At 63.9% G+C, this 17,008-nt stretch overlaps 3 protein-coding genes across 9 annotated transcripts in view; 1 reads left to right on the forward strand and 2 right to left on the reverse strand.

Moving 5' to 3' along the window:
* Positions 1-104: 104 nt before the first annotated feature.
* LOC101804141 (RNA-binding Raly-like protein) lies at positions 105-5,162 on the reverse strand. The gene is made up of 7 exons (XM_027465962.3): positions 5,029-5,162; positions 3,213-3,291; positions 1,960-2,010; positions 1,662-1,813; positions 1,366-1,479; positions 1,037-1,188; positions 105-905 (listed from the first exon to the last, which is right to left on the reverse strand). Exons 1-7 carry the CDS (start codon positions 5,063-5,065, stop codon positions 867-869), a joined length of 624 nt encoding a protein of 207 aa, XP_027321763.3. The 5' UTR covers positions 5,066-5,162; the 3' UTR covers positions 105-866.
* A 420-nt stretch (positions 5,163-5,582) lies between these two features.
* On the reverse strand, positions 5,583-9,979 carry LOC101790017 (C-type lectin domain family 18 member A-like). Its single transcript, XM_027465961.3, has 12 exons — positions 9,842-9,979; positions 9,267-9,358; positions 8,251-8,475; positions 8,065-8,162; positions 7,689-7,810; positions 7,488-7,595; positions 6,962-7,054; positions 6,793-6,899; positions 6,528-6,657; positions 6,319-6,415; positions 6,144-6,235; positions 5,583-6,023 (listed from the first exon to the last, which is right to left on the reverse strand). Exons 1-12 carry the CDS (start codon positions 9,948-9,950, stop codon positions 5,986-5,988), a joined length of 1,311 nt encoding a protein of 436 aa, XP_027321762.3. The 5' UTR covers positions 9,951-9,979; the 3' UTR covers positions 5,583-5,985.
* A 10-nt stretch (positions 9,980-9,989) lies between these two features.
* ZDHHC1 (zDHHC palmitoyltransferase 1) overlaps positions 9,990-17,008 on the forward strand; it is a 32,706-nt gene continuing 25,687 nt past the window's right edge. For 4 of the 7 annotated variants that reach the window (XM_072044002.1, XM_027465945.3, XM_038185466.2 and 1 more), the window contains exon 1: positions 14,681-15,914. Coding sequence is in view for 3 of the 7 variants with exons in the window: in XM_072044004.1 (XP_071900105.1) it covers positions 11,573-11,782; positions 12,092-12,248; positions 12,382-12,552; positions 12,753-12,878; positions 12,981-13,103; positions 13,178-13,315; positions 13,422-13,560; positions 14,321-14,681 (1,425 nt within the window). In the remaining 4 variants the exon portion in view is untranslated. Of the gene's footprint in view, positions 10,111-10,585; positions 11,446-11,498; positions 11,783-12,091; positions 12,249-12,381; positions 12,553-12,752; positions 12,879-12,980; positions 13,104-13,177; positions 13,316-13,421; positions 13,561-14,320; positions 15,915-17,008 lie in introns of those variants that run through there. The other 3 variants (XM_072044005.1, XM_072044006.1, XM_072044004.1) reach the window with 3 other exon arrangements.

Below are 17,008 nucleotides of genomic sequence, written 5' to 3' on the forward strand. Positions count from 1 at the left end.
GCTGCGCGCGGTGCTGGCTGCTTACCCCAAGTGCCCGACCCCAGCATGAGCTGCAGCAGCTCTCAGACACACCTAGAGTGGTAAAAACACACCTCGGAGTCAAATAACCAGAGAAAAGAAATACAAATTTTATTATTTTTCCTTTCCAACACAAGACACTCTTTTACCAGAGCAAATTAGAGATACAGAACAACTTCCTACCAGCAAGAAGGACGACCTAGAAACGAGGGACACGGACACGTGGCACGGCTCTGCGGGACGGGGGGAGCGGGGCTGGGGGTGTGAATTCCCAGGGCAGAGGCTCCGTCCTGCCCCCAGGAGCAGGGTGGGAGTCCTGGGGGAACCAGTGAGGAAAATCCACGGGCAACTGGGAGCCCCCGGGCCCTGTGCCATGGTGCTGGTGGCATGGGGCTGGGGATTTGTCCTGTGCTGAGAGCCCCTCTGGCTCTGCTTTAGGGCGGTCACCTCCAGCACCACCAGCTGGGGGCAAGGGTTTGGGATGTGACCGGTGTGCACGGGGCACTTTATCCAAGGAGGGAGGACACCGTGGATTTCTGCTCCAGGCTGCTGCTCGTTCTGGATGTGGGCCTTCTGCCCTCCCTGTGTACTTATCCCCAGGTGGAAAACAGGAGGAACAAAAAAAAAAAACAAACAAAAACAAACCCAAAAGCGCACTCAAACACAGACTTCTCTCACCGTGGCTGGCCAGGGTGGGACACGGGGCTGCTGGCACCATGGCAGGGGATGCAAGTGCCGGGAGCGGGCACCTGGCACCAGCGTGGCACGAGCTGGAAGCCTCGAGAGAAAGACGGGCACAAGACAGGAGCTGCTGGCACGCCGGGAAGGCTCCAGCATGCCCAGTCCATCTAGTGGCTCCCCTCGGGGTCCGAGATGCGTGTTTTCATCTGCAAGGAGAAAAGCAGAGCGGGGCACTCGGGTGCACTCCGGGGAGCACGGAGCATCCCTAACAGAGCCCACCAGGACCCGATTTTGGCAAAGCAGGGAGCCGGGGGAAGGCAGCTGGCCCCTGCCCTACCGTCTCCTCTGTGTCCGTGCTCTCCTCCGCGCTGTCGATGGCACGCAGGTGCCCGTCCCCTCCTGTCCCCTCCTTGCCCCGGGAGCCCTCTCCCACCGGGGATGGTGATGCTGCGCCCACCTCTGCCCTCTTCTTCTCACTCTCCTTGCACCCTGCGGGGACAGGGACAGCAGGAGCTGGGTGTGCCCGTGCAGAGCAGCAGCCCCGTGCTCACAGGGTGGGGGGCAAAGCCCCATGGCACCAAAGGGGACGAGGGGAGGGGACCGGTGAGGGGAACGTCTCAGCGGGGTTTGGACTCAGCAGAGTCCGGGGCAGGCAGCATCCCTCACCCGAGAGCCGCTCTCTCCGCTGGTCCATGCGCTCCAGGCTCTCCAGCAGGCTGTCCACCTGCGCCTTGATCTGGCTCAGCTCCCCCTTGATGGAGTGCAGCTCCTCGGCTCGCACTGCGGGCGAGAGGAGCTGTTGGGATCCCACCCCACACCTCATAACAACGAGGTCAGCACCGAGCAAGCGGTGTGGGCACAGGCACTGCTGCAACGCACCGAGGGGCACGCAGCCAGGCTCCCCGGCTCATTGCCTCCCGCAGGACCCAGCCCCTCCAGCCCAGCCGCCCCGTCCCGCTCACGTTTTGTCCGTGTCCCCGTGGAGCTGCTGCTGCTGCTCCGTGCCCCGGGCTGGGGGCTCGGGCTGCTTTTGCCTCCTGCTCCTGTGTGAGTTCTCCTGGCCTTGACGGGGATGCGGTTAATGAGGGGTGGGATCTTCTGGTACTCGTACACCCTGCGAGGGCACAAAAAAAGCAGCGTGAGCGTAAAAACGCTGCCCCCACCCCAATAACTAGCACAGCCCCGGCATGGGTGCTGCTTGGGGGCAGCGCAGCCTCTGCCAGGGTGCTGGGGCTGCCTTCCTGGGGCCCCCACGCTCACCGGTACGGGAAGTCGTCCCTGTAGAGATCGTAGTCCAGGTCACAGTTACTGCTGCGGGAGGGGACAGAGGACAGCAAGTCACCAGCCGTGGCACCGCAGGGCAGGGACAGCCGCCCACCACGTGTCCCCATCCCCGGGAGCGGGGCTCTGGATTTGGAGCTGGCTGATGTTGAATTTCACAGTCCCTGGCTCCGGGAGCACGCCGACAGCTTGCTCAGCTCCAAATTAAGAGGCGATCTGTCACCAAACTGCCTCCCGCGCGGGGAGCCGGCACGCCGGCAATAAATCACACGCCACGGAGGAGGCAAGGCGCTGATGCTCATTTTGCCGCTTCAGCTCTCGCGGAGTCGATGAGCGCTGGATTCAGCCTCGCACGAGGTGAGACAAAGCTCAGAGCATCGCCGCTGCCACAGCAGCCTCGGGCACCTGCGCTCTGTCCCTTGCTGCCACCAGGGCAGCGTGTCCCACCGGGGAGGAAGGAGCACCCCGGGACTTGCGGTGTGCCTCCTGCCATTTCTACGCACGAAGCCGGACGCGCGCGGTCACCGGCTCGCCACGTGCTGGCCTCGCTCTGCGGTGTGACCCTGAGATGGGATTTGCTGTGGATGAGCACGGCCCCTCAGAGCATCCCGCGGGAAGAGCGATGCAGCGGCTCCGTGTTCCAGCAGCCACGGGGACCGCGGTCCCTGCCCTGCCAGCGCTGCCTCCCTGCATGGCCCCGGTGCCATGGCAACGGGCAGAGCAATTAATTCAATCCAGAAGCTCTCTAACGAGAGGCAGAGCCCGGTGCTGGCTCTGGTCCCCTCTGTGCCACGTGCCCGTGTGGCACCCAGCGGGGACGAGGGTCCCTGCGGAGCCCAGGAGCTGAACACACACAGGGACAGGGACTGACCCTTCTGCTGGTGGCCCCCATCCCCGTGTGGGTAGGACACCATGCCCCCAGATCTCTGCTTGGGCACCTGTCCCCCAAGGGACCTCATTTAAAAGCCCAAACTGCAACTACGTGGAGACCACAGGGATCTTCTCTTCTCCTGGGTAGAAGAAGCCTCAGATCCTTGGTGAGGAGGGTTAGGGTTAGGGTTGGGGTTAGGGTTAGGGAGGTGCCCACGGGGACAGGGTCGGGACATCCTATAGAGCCAGGTGAGCATCCACCACCAAGGGCATGCGGAAGAAGGACTGAAGGGATGAAGAGCAGTGTGAGGAAGAGGAGCTCCCCCCATTCCATGCCCTCCCCACCACGTCCCGACACTCACTGGTACAGGCTGCTGCTGTGCTGCCTCTTCTGGCCCAGCCTGGCCCGGCTCGGCTTGGCCTCCCTGGCCATGTCCAGATCTGAGGGGGAAGAGAGAGAAGAAAATGAGCAGTGCAGAAACAGAACGAGAACCGGGAGCCCTGCCGGATGGCTCCTCTCCTGCCGAAGCTTTCAGCATCTGCATCGCAGCCACCAGCTCCCTCTAAGCCAAACCCCCAGAGAAGCAGCAGGAGGATGGGGGCCACCCCAGCTGCCCCTGCAGCTGTGGACACCCTATGGACACCCCGCAGGCCCCATGAGCCCCAGCTGTCCCCATTAGGAAGCAGCTCTGGTAACAAAGGTAATTAATCCCCACAGATATGTCCCCCCTGCTGTGGTGAATCCACCTGACGAGGAATGTAGGTATTTTTTGGAGCGCCCCGGAGCAGGCTGGACACCGATGATGGGGACGCGGCACCCAAAGGAGCCCACGGCTTCATGAGGTGCTCCACGCCTGTCCCCAGATGTGCTGCCACCAGCCTCAGCCTGGATGTGCCCAGAGCTGTACCGGGCACCAGGGGGCTGCCGCATCTCCTGACATCTGCTAATTCCTGGGGGCTTCACCAGGAGGTCACCGATGGGCATCTCCTTGCCCCCTGCTCGTCCTCTCCCCCAGCACCAAGGCTCCGCTCCCAGCTCCGTCTCTTCCATCAAGAGTATTTCCCTGAGAGCCATCGCTGCAGCTCCTTGCTAACATCGAGATAGATTTAATGTTGTGATTTTGGCTGGAGGAACAACGCGAAATCTCCTGGCAGAGCTCTCCTCATTACAGCCGCTCCCCGTGTCGCTCGCAGCCCGATTCCTCTCCGGGTGCTCACTGCTGGCTTCCCACCTCCCGTGCTCGGGTTGGAGCTGGGTGGAGAGGTGGCAATCACCAGGATCCGCTTGGCTTCCTCCCCTACAGCCCTGGGGTTACATTTGCTTTCCCACACCGTGACAGGTAGTGGGTCAAGGGCTTAGGAAAGAGTCAAAAAAGAGCAAAAAAAAAAAGCCCGGATCCTGGAGGATCAGGCAGCACAGGCTGGCAGCTCCTAAACCCCTGGGATAGGAGCTGGTGGCTGTGTTGAATTCTCCCTCTTGCATGGTCACAAGCACCATAACCATCACCAGCTGTCCCACAGGTGTCACCAGTACCATAACCACCACCAGCTGTCCCATGGGTGACTCCCATAAAAGCACTGCTTGCTTTTAGTGTCTCCCCACCCGCCCCATGCCCCCTGTAGCCCCTCGTGGCATGTCCCTCGTCCCCCAGCAGCCTGACGCCTTGCATGGAGCCGCATGTGAGTGGCACACGAGGGGGTGGCTCTGTACCTGTGGTGTCCCATGACATGCTGAGGGGATCAATTGGGGCAAGGGGACCAGAGCCAGAAGGGCTCCATCACCCCTGGGACACTGGTTCTGTGCTGGGGCTCCTGCCCCAAACTGGTGGGGATGTCCTTGGCCTGGGGGTGATGGCATGGGGACATCCCAGTATGAGAGGATGTCCCTGTCCTGGGGGTGATGGCACGGGGACATCCCGGTACCAGGGGACATCCTCGTCCTGGGGAGGGACAGGCACTGGGGAAGGGGCCACGGGAGGCCCCCGGGTGGGGGCGCACAGCCCCGTGCCGGGGGAGGAGCGGGGACATCGCGGTGCGGCTCCGGGAGGACGCCCCCCATTGCGCGGAGCATTCCGCCGCCAAGGAGCATCCCTGGCCGGGGCTGTGCCGGGGCCGTGCCGCTCACCTTCCCCGCGGCCCCCCCCCGTCCCCTCCATCCTCCCCGTGCCCGGTACTCACATCTCCAGCAGGCGTCCCGCCCGCCCGCCGCGCTCATGGCCCCGCCGGAGCCCGGCCCGGCACGGCCCGGCACGGCCCCCCCCGAGCGGCTCCGGGCCGAGCGCGCCGCCCCCGAGCCGTACCACGCCGCCGACGGCAGGGGGAGTGGGGCGAACCACGGCGGGGGCGGCCGGGGGTGGGCGAGACCCCCCCGGTTCCGAGCTGCCCCCCATGCCGGGGGTCCCCCGAGCCCCGCCGGGGGAGGCTCCGCGCTCTCCGTGCGCCCCGCGTCCCGTGCGCCACGGGGGGACGGCCGGTGCCGGCCCCTTCCCAGGAGACGTGTCCCGTCCTGGGGGGCGCTTCTGGCCTCCGCAGGACCCCCCGCATCCTCTGCAGGACCCTCGAAGCCCCGTGGTCCGGCCCCATCCCACCCGCACACCGTGTCCCCGTGTCACCGCCACGGCCGCTGGGACCCGCTGGGGACATTGGGCACCAGCCAAGTGCAAGCCCCTGGGTGCAGCGTGGGCAGGACAGGAGCTGTGGCCGAAATGAAGAGGTCAAGGAGACAAAAGGGCTCTTCTGAATGGAGAGGTCTTTGTTATCCGCCTGGTTGGTGGCAGGGGACCCGCAGCACCAGGCTGGTGGCTTCGTGGTGACGCCCGTGTCCTGCTGCCGGTGCCACCACGCCGAGCCTGGCCCTCACCCTGAGCCGTGCCAAGGTGTGTGCCACCCAAAGGCCCCGCCTGGCTCCTCGCCGGCCACCAGTTTAAGCTGTCCCAGGCTGGGCATCTCCTTGCCATGATGGTTGTCAACAGAGGAAGACAAGGAGCAGAAGATGACACCACATCTGGGATGCTGATGCACAGCGTGTGCCCTTCTCGGCCGGTCCCAGTGCCACGCTTGTCCCCTGTCCCCGTCCCCAGCTGCTGCTGGAGATGCCCTCAAGGTGGGCAGGGGGCACAGCCTGGGGCTGCCCGCTCAGGGGTCCCGCTGCCACTGGGAAATGTGCTCCTGGGCTGCAATGGGAAACAAGATCAGCGCTCCCCATGCCCAGAAGGTGGCACTTCCATCGGGATGCTCCCGGCCACACTAACGGGATGGAGGAAACCCCTCAGGGGCTGTGGCCACGCGCTCACCGAACTGGCAGAGGTACCGGTTCCGGGTCTTGCAGCGTTGGTCGTTCCAGTTGAAAGCAGCTGATGCCTGCATCTCCACGCAGTTCCCAAACCTGTGCGGGAGGGGAGAGGGACAGGGTGGCAGCACGGAGGTCACCATGTGTCCCGTGGGGCCAGGACACCGGTGGGCACCTACCCCTGGTTGTCCGGCTGCCCGAAAGCAAAGCTGGTGAAGGTGGAAGGCTCGCCCGTGTCCCAGCGGAACGAAGCCTTGGACGTCTTGTAGGTGAGACCTGGGGGGAGCCAGCGGGGTGGGATGTCCATTAGGGGGGTGGGATGTCCATTGTAGGGGTGGGATGTCCATTAGTGGGGTGGGATGTCCAGCAGCACCCCGGTAGGACTCACCGATCCAGAAGTTTCGGGTCTCAAAGTCGGTGTCCGTCACCCTGTTGCTGCTCTCCAGGCGGCTGAGGAAGAAGGCCAGGATGTCCTGCACCTTCTGATTGCTGATTTGGGCCAGCATGGCCCCTTTCTCCTGGAGGAAAGCCACAGAGGGAGCGGGCGGCTCAAACCTGCTCCTCTGCTCCCCAGCACAGGCTTGGGGTCCACGAGTGACCACTGTGACCCAAGCCATGGGGCTTTGGGACATTTTAGGAGGGATGGGGCTCACCTGGCACTTGGCCTTGGCTCCATAGTACGTGTCGGCCTCGGGGGACACCATGAAGCAGTCGCCATCGATCGTCACATCACAGGTGTGGAAAGGGAACCGGACCCTGGCTGCAGGCACAGGTCAGCGACAACAGGGACACCCCCCCAGCCTCGGGGCAGCCCCCACTCACCGCCACACTCAGCACCACCGTAGCCAGCATCGCAGAGGCAGGAGCACTCCTCCTGCCTGAACTTCCCGTGGAGGCACCGCACGCTGCACCGCACTGGTGAAAAGGCACAGAATGAGGTCGCCACGGGGCAGCCGGCCCCAGAACCATCCTCCCTTGCCCATGTGCTGTGTGCATGTGCTGAGCTACTGCACGCACACAGCAAGCAGACCATGGGCACTGCACGGACCATGCACACACATGCAGTAAACATGCACACATTGCAACGAGGCATGCACCGCACTGACCATGCACACGCACGCGCTGCACCAAGCATGCACCCAGGGAACCAAGCGTGCACGCCCTGTGCTCACCTTGCACGTGCATTGCCCCGCATGCTGCAACCAGCCATGCACACACATGCACTGCTCGCCCCCGAGCACCACACTCACCCTACACACGCACCGGGCACACGCGTGTGCACCGTTCACACGCCTGCCTCGTGCTGCCAGCATCCGGCTCGTCCTCGCCCACCCCAGCAGGCGCTCACCTTGGCAGTAGCGCCCCGTGTAGCCGGGGGGGCAGTGGCACCGGCAGGAGCTGACGTTGAGGTGCCCGCCGTTCCTGCAGCTCATGCGGCACGGGTTCCTGGGGACCTCTGGGTGGGCACATGGGGGGGCAGGAGGTGCTCAGGGGCTGGGCATGGCTGGGTGTGGGGGGCTGCTGGCCGGGGGGGTGCGCAGGGACTCACCGCAGAGCCCACCGCCGTGGTCCCAGGACTTGAAGCACCCGGAGAGGCCGGCGGTGCAGAGCGAGCACCAGGGCCCGCGCTGGTAGGGGGCGATGGGCGCCCCGGACAGCTCCCAGTTGCCCCTACCCGGGGAGGGCAGCTGGGAGGTGGAGCCGCAACAAGCCCCCCCCATTGCCACGCCTCCCCAAAATTATGACCACGCCCACTCGACCCAAGCCATGCACTATCAATGGAGCAAGAGCGCCAAGCCATGCCCCCTTCTGGGCAAAGCCCCGCCCCTAAAACACAGAGCCCTGCCCCCTATTAACAAAAAACCACACCCACCCCACCCAGACCCCCCCCCATTAACATAAACCCCGCACCCCCAGCCCCTTACCCCGGCCGGTAGGCGCAGGCGAAGGCTTGGCTGCGGCCCCGGGTCCCGGCGCAGAGCTGCCGGCCGCAGCCCACCCGCCCCGACGTCGCCCACACCAGCTGCAGGAGAGGGGGCACCGTCACGCGCTGACGCCCCCCAACCACCCACCCACCTCCCCTCGTGCCCCTCGCGCCCCTCTTGCCCTACCTGCGTGTAGTGGTTGCAGGTGGCGTTGCCGGTGCAGCGTGCCGCCCCGTAGTCGTAGCGGTGCCCCTCGGCGAACCAGCGCTCCAGCAGCTCCACGAAGCCCCCGGCGCCCACCGGGAGCAGGGTCTCGCTCCAGCCCAGCTGTGGGGCTGGTGGGGGAGCGGGGGATGCCAGGCAGCTGGCCACCCGTGCCGTCGCCAGCTGCGCCAGCTCCTCGCTCCACTCCTGCTGGGACAGCGGGTGGGGGTGGTGGGGGCATCGTGGAGGTACCCATGGGGTGGTGGTGTGCCAATGGGGGGGTTGGACAGCCACCAGGTGATTGGGGACCACCAGGGGATGGTGGGCAACCACCAGGAGATGAATGGGGACCACCAGGATGTAACTTGACCATTAGGGGATGACTGGGGACCACCAAGAGGTGACTGGAGACCACCAGGAAATGTTGGGCAACCACAAGGAGGTGATTGGGGACCATCGGGATGTGGCTGACCACCAAGAGGTGACTGGGGACCACCAGGAAGTGACTGGGAACAAGCAGTGGATGTTTGGTGACCTGGGCACCACCAGGAGGTGACTGGGGACCACCAGGAGATGTTGGGCAACCATCGGGAGATGACTGGGGACCACCAGGGCATGACTGACCAGCAGGGGATGGTTGGGGACTTCCAGGAGGTGACCGAGGACCACCAGGAGTTGTTGGGCAACCACAAGGAGGTGATTGGGGACCATCGGGACGTGACTGACCACCAGGGGATGACTGGGGACCATCAGGGGATGTTGGACAACCACCAAGAGGTGACTGGAGACCACCAGGAGGTGACTGGGAACAAGCAGTGGATGTTTGGTGACCTGGGCACCACCAGGAGGTGACTGGGGACCACCAGAAGATGGGTCGACCACCAGGAGATGTCGAGTAAGTATCAGGGGGACATCAGAGGACCATCACGGGATATTGGGGACCCCGAGGGACCAGCCCTCGGTGTGCACTGGGTCTGGAAGAGTCCTGGGGCACTCACCAGCTTCTGCATGTTGGCAGCGGGTGGCTGCACTTTGCTCCTCAGCTTGTTGTGCAGCGAGAGCACCAGGAAGGTCTCCTTCGCGCTGAGAGCTGCGGAGGGTGAGGGGCGGCCGGGGGCTGGGGCCGGGGGCTGAGCGGGTGCCCCCACCACAGCCGGTCCCACGCGGCAGCCGGGGATATGGGGAAGGCTCCCAGGTCTCCATGGAGACCGGAGGGAGCGAAGGAAGCGCTTTTGGGCAGGAGCACAAAGGGGACAGGGGCCGGGCAGGGGGAGGCGAGACCACCGGGAATGCGCCCGGTCTCCAGATGGCATCGGGGTGTTGGGCACCGCGCTGCCTCCCTCTGGGATGGATCTGTCACCAGCCCCGAGCCCCCAGCACTGTACCTGGGTCCCTATTACCAGCCCCGTGTCCCCACCACCAGCCCCACATCCCCATCACCACCCCAAACCCCTGCCCTCCTGGGGAGCACCTGGTTAGGGACAGGACTGGGGCGCAATCATCCCATCCCCTTAGGGACTTCCCAAGCTGCCCCCCCAGGGCAGTGAGCCCTCCTGTCCCCTCTCCCCGTTACCTCGGGGCCCCGGAGCCAGCGGGGACAGTTTCTCCGTCTCTCCCAGCCTCCAGACCAGGCAGGCCAGCAGCACCAGGAGCCAGCCGGCCGGACCCCTGCCGTCCTCCATGCCCCGCAGCCGCTCTCACAGAAGGGAAGATTTGGGAGGGAAGGGAGGATTTGGGGAGGGACGAGCCGGTCCTGCGTGCCTGTGTGTCTGCTTCCAAGATTTGATCCTATTCAGGACTTCAGACAGGCACTGCTGGTCAGCCCGAACAAAAGGTTGACGGGTGAGTAATAGCTCTGTCAAAACAGACGCGGGCGGTGGAGACAGCTCGGGGGCCCCTCCGCCGAGCACACGGGGTGGGTGCAAATGGGGGGCTCAGTTCCACCCCACCACTGTTCTGGGGACTGGAAAGCCGGGATCCCATGGACTGGGGGACGGCGGCATCGCCCCCCAGCCCCACTGCTTGCTTTCTTCCTGCCCCATGAATTAAACATGCCGGGGAGGTAACGCACACCACCGGGGAGGGAGCCGTGGGCACGAAGCCAAATTCCCGCTCTGGGGAGCTGGGCAGCGTGGATACGGGGTGGGAGAGATGCTTGGGGTTGGACGGGGGGGCTCTGCTGCGGGGGCTCTGCCCCAGCTTGGGGGAGATCCCTTGGTAGAGGGGCCCCATTGCGGTGAGCCCCCAAAAGCAAGGGGCTATCGCAGCCCGTCGGTGTCCTGCTCAACGACTGTGCACATCCAGTGCTGGCACCCCCACCAGCAGCACCAGCCTGCTCGGGGTGTGGGGAGGGTCCAACACCCTACAGCCCATCCCAGAAACCAGCCCGTGTCCCCTGTGCTGCTGCCGTGGTTCTTGCTCCCCTCTCATCCCGGATCCTGCAGTGAGGGGTGATGCTGGAGCTCCATGTCCCAGCCTGGTGGCACCTTCCTGGGCTTCCAGCCTCAGGGGTGGCCAGGGGACAGTCACCCACTGCCATTCCCCCTCCTGTGGGGTCAAGTGAGGCCAGCCTTTCCCATACGGGACAGCCTGGGAGCATCCCCAACCCTCACCCTGACCCTAACATTAACCCACACCCTGATGCTGATGCCAACCCTAACCCTAACCCAGCCTGTGGTGACACCCAGCTCCCCGCCTTGCCCTGATGCAGACCCTAAAACCACTCCTTGTCCTGGAACCTTCCCTGTTCCCATCCCACACGCTGGATCAGCCCCATCCTGAGCACCCCTGTGCATTTTGTGCACCGGTAGCGCTGCGAGCACCGTGACAGCCAGCGCCTGGCCCCGGCCGGCCCATGTGAGCCGCGTCCGCAGGGAAAGCCGGCATCTGCTGCCCGTGTGACATGAAAGGCCCCAAACCCTCTGATCTGCGGAGAGGGAAGGGAGAGGCCAGCGCGGGTGCCAAGAGGAAACTTTCCTACGGCTCGGGCAGGGGAAAAACCAACAAACACTCAGGCACGCACACACGCGCCAAGGAGAAATCCCAGCGAGCGGAGGAGCGCGTGCGGCTGCGAGGGAGAGACCAAAAGGGGTCGAGCTGGGCTGGGTGCCTGGGGCACGTCCCTCCTCCCAGAGCCCCCAAAACCTGGCCCGGTCCCTCCGTGGGTGAGCCCAGCAGGTCTGTGGGTGAGGTGGCCTTGGGGTGATGCCACATGGCAGTGGCGGTGCTGTGTCATCATGGGGAGGGGGTCTGAGGGAGGCTTTGGGGTGCTTGGGGTGGTGGTGGGGGTCCCTCAGTGCTGGGGATGTGGCTGCAGGAGTTCGGGGTGGCCTGGGGTGGGGAGGGGACCTCGGTCTTCTCTTGGTGGCTCCGGGGGAGCGGGGCAGGACCGGACTGCTGGCATCTCGTCCTTGCAGCCTGCGTGGCAGCAGCCAGCCCCGCCGCGATGCTGCTCGTCCTGCTGCCTGCCTGGGTGGCTCTGTGCGTCCTGCAGCTGCCCCTCGGCAGCACCCAGGTAAGGACCCCGCTCCCGAGATGGGCACGGACACAATCCATGGGGTTGCTCTGGGCCGTGGGGGTGGTTTGGGGGCTCAGCCCCTGCTGGGGAGGATGCTGGACCCACCCGGGGTGTTCCCTCAGCACCTGGGTAGGGCCAGGAGGGGGGCTGGGTTTGGAGCAGACGCAGAAGCAAAGACAGACCCCGTGGTGGGATGGGGAGAGATGAGCTCAGAGCATCCCAACCGTCCCCAAGTGCTGCCCGCCTGCATGGGAGGGGACAGGGTGCAGCCCGGCGGGTGACGGGGAGAACCTTGCCTTCCCCCAGGAGTGCCTGAGCCACCAGCAGGTGCTCAGCACCGTGCGGCAGATGCAGAAGCTGCTGTCGGCGCAGGAGGCTGCCCACCTCCAGGGCACACGCAGCCTCAAGAAGCAGCTCTCGGCGCTGCAGAGCCGCGTCCAGAGGCTGGCCAGCAAGCGCAACGGTAACGCCTGGCACCCCACAGCACCGGAGAGAGAAGCTTGTGGCAGGATCCCAAGCTCTGAGCCAGGGACCGGGGCTGGCTCCAGCCTGGGTGCCGTTCCCATCCTCACCCGTGTCCATCTGTCTGTCCGCAGAGACCTGTCCGCAGCTGGCAGTGCCCGCGAACGGGAGGAAGCTGGGCCGGAGCGCACGGGTGGGCCACGACGTTCACTTCGTCTGCGACGCTGGTTTTCGGCTGGTGGGCTCGGAGACACGGACCTGCCGGCGTGACCGCACCTGGGGCGGCACCCAGCCCTCCTGCAGAAGTGAAGTGGCGCGGGCTCGGGGACGGCTCCTCCATCGCCCTGCTCCCGGCCACGGGACTGTGCCAGGAGCAGCCCAGAGGCCACCGCGATGGGCACCGGGGCTGTGTCCTGGCAGGGCCGGGTGGCAGGAAGGGGCAGGGATCGGCTTCTCCAGCTCCCCAGCCCTGGTCTCGTGGTATTTATCAGCTCCTTCTCCCCAGGTATTGATGACTGTTCCAGCAACCCATGTGCAAACGGCGGGACCTGCGTGGATGGCAACCAGAGCTACACGTGCCTGTGCCCACGGGGTTGGTCGGGAACCAGCTGCCAGAGCCCCGTCTACACCTGTAGGTGCCCTCAGACCCATCCTGAGCTCGACGGGGGCACAAATTAGGGCTGCTCCATACATCCCATCCTTCCCTGGTGGTGACACCACGTCCTCCCCACAGACTGGGTGACGCTGAGCAACTCCTCCTTCAGCCGCCAGCCCCGTTGTGCCGAGGGCCACCCGGGCTCACGGCACTGCAGCTGCGACACCGGCTTCCAGATGCGAGCTGGAGGCGTGTGCCAAGGTACGGGGGGGACAAGGAGGGATGAGGCTCGGTGGGGACAGGTCACCCCAATCCATCCCCTCTGTACCCTGCAGATGTCGACGAGTGCCAGCTTTTCCAGCCCAGCCCCCAGACCCGGCTCTGCCTCCACGACTGCCTCAACCTCCCGGGCTCCTACCGCTGCCTCTGCCCCCCGGGGTACGTGCTCCACGCCGACCGCAACACCTGCGAGGGTAAGACCCAGGGCAACAAGCATCCTGTGCTCACCGTGGCACGGAGCATCCTGCACAGCCAGGAGGTGTGGGGCCAGCCCCGTTCACCCCCTTTTTGCCACCACAGATGTCGACGAGTGCACCGGCAGCCAGCACAACTGCACCCACGGGGAGCTTTGCATCAACACCTTCGGGGGCCACCGCTGTGTGCGCCCCAAGTGCCCCCCGCCCCGCCACAACACCAGCTATGTCAAGACATCCAGCTTGTGAGTACCGTGTGTGGCGTGGGCTGCATTGCAGCCTCTTAAAGGAGGAGACGGGCCCTGCACGTGCCCAGGGAATCGTATCTTAGCACCCATGGAGCAAGCAAGGAGAGTGCTGGTGGCAAATTGTCACACAGGGAGTGCTTGGCACACTCCAGGATGCCTGGTGCCAAAGGCTTCGAGACGCCAGTGGTTGGGGGCGTGGGCGGGAGCACCCAAATACAAGGTGGCTTTATCCCGGCGCTGTGCAGTGCTCAGGGCTCCAGCCAGAGCAAAGCACCTCTGTCCGGGAGCCGTGCTCCGGGCTGGCTTCACTGGAGCATTAATCAAATGCCAGCAGCGCTGGTGCCCAGGACTCCGGGGGGAATGATGCCATTTCCCCTCCTCTGTACGTTCGTGCAGTGCCTCTGGCTGCAATCCAGCATGGAAACAGCCCCCTGGTCCTGCTTGCGAGACTGAACTGCTTTGTGCACAGCTGCCAAGCACAGCCGGCCCCGCTGGCTGCTTCCCCCTCGCCTGGCACAGCTCTTGCAGCACCCCAGGCAGAGCAGGATCCCTGCTCCAGGCTGCGGATCTGCCTCCAGATCCCATGCCCAGCCCAGGGACACAGCTCCAAGGCTGAACCTCCTTGGATGTGGCTTCCTTGTGTTGCTCCACCGCAGGACATGAAGCTGGAGGTCACCATAAGCTTGTTTGCAAGCAGGCAACTCCAAAGTGCTGCCAACCACGGTGCTGAGTCGTGGTACCTCTTGTCTCCTGGCAGCCAGTGCGAGAGGAACCCCTGCCCTATGGACAGCCGAGCCTGCCGCCTGGCTGCCACCTCCATCTCCTTCCACTACCTGCCGCTCCAGGCCAACCGCAGCGTGCCCCGCGTCCTCTTCAAGATGTCCACCACCCGCTTTGTGGGCGACAGCCTGCGGTTCGCCATCATGGGCGGCCGTGGCCAGGGCGTCTTCGCCGTGCGGCGCTCCGACCGGCAGACGGGAGAGCTGGTGCTCACCAGCCCGGTGGTGGGGCCGGCCACACTGGAGGTGGAGCTGGAGATGAGCGAGTTCTCCCGCAAGGTGCTGCTGGGCAAGCACATCTTCAAGGTCACCGCCTTCGTGTCCCCGTACGAGTTCTGATCCCTGCTGGAGGTGGATGTGGGGCCAAGCCGGGTCTGTCCTGCGGAGTGATGGAGCAGGTTCAGCTTGGTGACCTCCATTCTTGTCCCATTAGAGACGTACCCAGGAGTTGGACTCAGTGATCCTTGTGGATCCATTCCAACTTGGGATATTCTACAATATTCTCCAATTCCTCTCCCACAATGCTTGCTCACAGCTGTTAGGGCAAAGCAACTGCAGAAGGCATCCTGCCCATTGCTAAGGCTGCAAGGAAGACCCCAGAGGCCACGACGGGGGTCACAGCAGGAGATGCGCGTTGCAGGGGGACCAGGCTGCGTGCCCACCTGTGCCAGCCCTCCTTTCCTTATCTCCGCCACTGCAGCCTGCCAGCATGCAGGTCTGGCTCCTCATGCCTTGTAACCTCTGACAAAATAAAAACAGCTGTAGGAAGGATGTCCTCGCTCTGCCCTGAACACAATGTCCTGCTGCACACAGCCAGGGGGTCTGGCTCGTGCCCAGCACCCGCAAGTGGCTTGGAGAGGGCAGCAGGGCACGAGCCAGCCAGCTTCACCCCGCTATGGCTGCTCCTCCCCGCTACCCGCTGCCACGGGGAACGTGATGGGTGGCGAAGGCAGAAGCAGTGCCAGGCTCTGCACCCCCTGCAGCCATCCTCCGCAGGGCCGAGGAGGTGGTGAGGGCTTGAGGGGACGGCGGGCGAGGGCAGTAGCCTCCGGCCGCGCCGGGCTGGCGCCCCTCACACAAAGCCACCCCTGTGTACGGCCCACGGGCGGCTCATAAAGACCTCCTTGTGCTCCATGCCGGCTGGGTACCCGCTCGCCAGCACCTGAGGGCTGCTGCTGGGGCTCGGCACGGGAAAAGCGTCCCCAGCTGCTGGCTGCGCTGAGGCGGTGGAGGTGGATGGAGGCCACGGCACCGTGTGGGAGGCGCATCCACCATCCTCACCCCTCAGGCGCAGCCCCTGGGGAGCCTTGTTTTGTGTTTTCTTTTTGCAGAAACGTGGCCAAATCTCCTGAAAACACCTCAAAGCCAGCTCAGGGAGGTGAAAGGAGCCAAGCAGCAGCACTGCAGCGCAACGCGCCCGGCGCCGCTTGGCGCCTGCGCCCCGCCGTAGGCCGGCCATTGCCATGGCGACGGGCCCAGCGGCCTGAGCCCGCCGAGGCACCGGGAGCTGCCGCCCGTCCCCGGGCATGAGGCGGGTGCGGGGACACCCGGAGCCGCCTCCGCGGGGAGAAGGTGAGGAACGGGCGGTGGTGGAGGCCCCCAGCGTGGCCGCTCGGGGCTCCCCAGGAGCCCTCGTCTCATCCCGCTGCCTCCTCCGAGGCTGTGGGCCTCGCTGCTTGGCTCGCTGCGTGCCTTGTCCGTCCTCATGTCCTCCCGTTTGGGGACTGCGAAGGGAGAAAGCTGCGGTCTCCGAGTTAATAACCAGCGTCAAGCGCGTGGCCTCTCCGCAGCGGCGACCGAGGAAGCCCCCAGCGTGCCCTCGCACCCTGCTGTGGGTGCTCAGCGTTCGCTGTGGAAACGCGAGGGGCTGGGGAGGGAGAGGCTGTGTCCTGCAGCCTCCTCACGTAGCAGCGGTGTTTGTCACCGTCAGCGGATGATCGGTGTGTAACCACAGGAGAAACCTTCGAGTGGTGAGGGAAAAGCAAGAGGAACGCTGGTCTGGCTCTTCTGAGGGCGGCGTCGCACAGCTGTCTCCTGGGTTGCTGCAAAGTGTGTTAGGAATCGTTCGCGGGGTGATTGTAGTCGTAAGAAGTTTAGCTAGGAAGTAGTTTACACCAGCTTTAGGCACAGTTTGCATGTGAAAACTTCTCTCCATACAAAAATACTATATGACTTTAAAAACACACGATGCTATAAAACAGTCTCAGGAAAGTGTCTGAGTCTGTTCCAGTGTCTGCGTGGACCTGGCTCTGCAGCCAGGCTTTTTTTTAGGAGAAAGGAGAAACCTGGGAGTTTTCTCTGGTAATCTGAGCAGTTTTTGTAACAGGTGGCTCAGAGTGAAATGCAAGCAAGTTTTCAACATCCTTAAAGAGGAAAATATCGAATTATTAATAACTTTGTCATCACTGATCAGTCGGTGGCCATGTAGGAATTTGAACTATGAATGTAGGCAGACATTGCTAATTTCTTCAAAGTTAGACTGTTTTGTTTGTTTGTTTGTTTGTTCTTTTTTTCCCCAAACTGGTTGCTGATAAGATTGCACTGATGAGCATAAATTATATTATTTTATGTTCTTACTCCTATTTCTTTATCACTTGACCCTAGAAGTCGTCTTTGTTTGGACTGGTGGTGCAGTTGGTGTACCAAAATCTGAACCATTTTGCTTG

Source organism: Anas platyrhynchos, chromosome 12 (assembly GCF_047663525.1).
Source record: "Anas platyrhynchos isolate ZD024472 breed Pekin duck chromosome 12, IASCAAS_PekinDuck_T2T, whole genome shotgun sequence".
NCBI classification, from domain to species: Eukaryota; Metazoa; Chordata; class Aves; order Anseriformes; family Anatidae; genus Anas; species Anas platyrhynchos.

Coding starts and splice junctions, on each gene's coding strand:
- LOC101804141 (XM_027465962.3), bottom strand. CDS start 5,065: ATGAGCGCGGCGGGCGGGCGGGACGCCTGCTGGAGAT. Junction 1,189..1,365: donor GCGGAGAGAGCGGCTCTCGG/GTGAGGGATGCT, acceptor CTGTCCCCGCAG/GGTGCAAGGAGAGTGAGAAG. Junction 906..1,036: donor GCACGGACACAGAGGAGACG/GTAGGGCAGGGG, acceptor TTCTCCTTGCAG/ATGAAAACACGCATCTCGGA.
- LOC101790017 (XM_027465961.3), bottom strand. CDS start 9,950: ATGGAGGACGGCAGGGGTCCGGCCGGCTGGCTCCTGGTGCTGCTGGCC. Junction 9,359..9,841: donor GCTGGCTCCGGGGCCCCGAG/GTAACGGGGAGA, acceptor CACCCTCCGCAG/CTCTCAGCGCGAAGGAGACC. Junction 6,416..6,527: donor GACCCGAAACTTCTGGATCG/GTGAGTCCTACC, acceptor GGCTCCCCCCAG/GTCTCACCTACAAGACGTCC.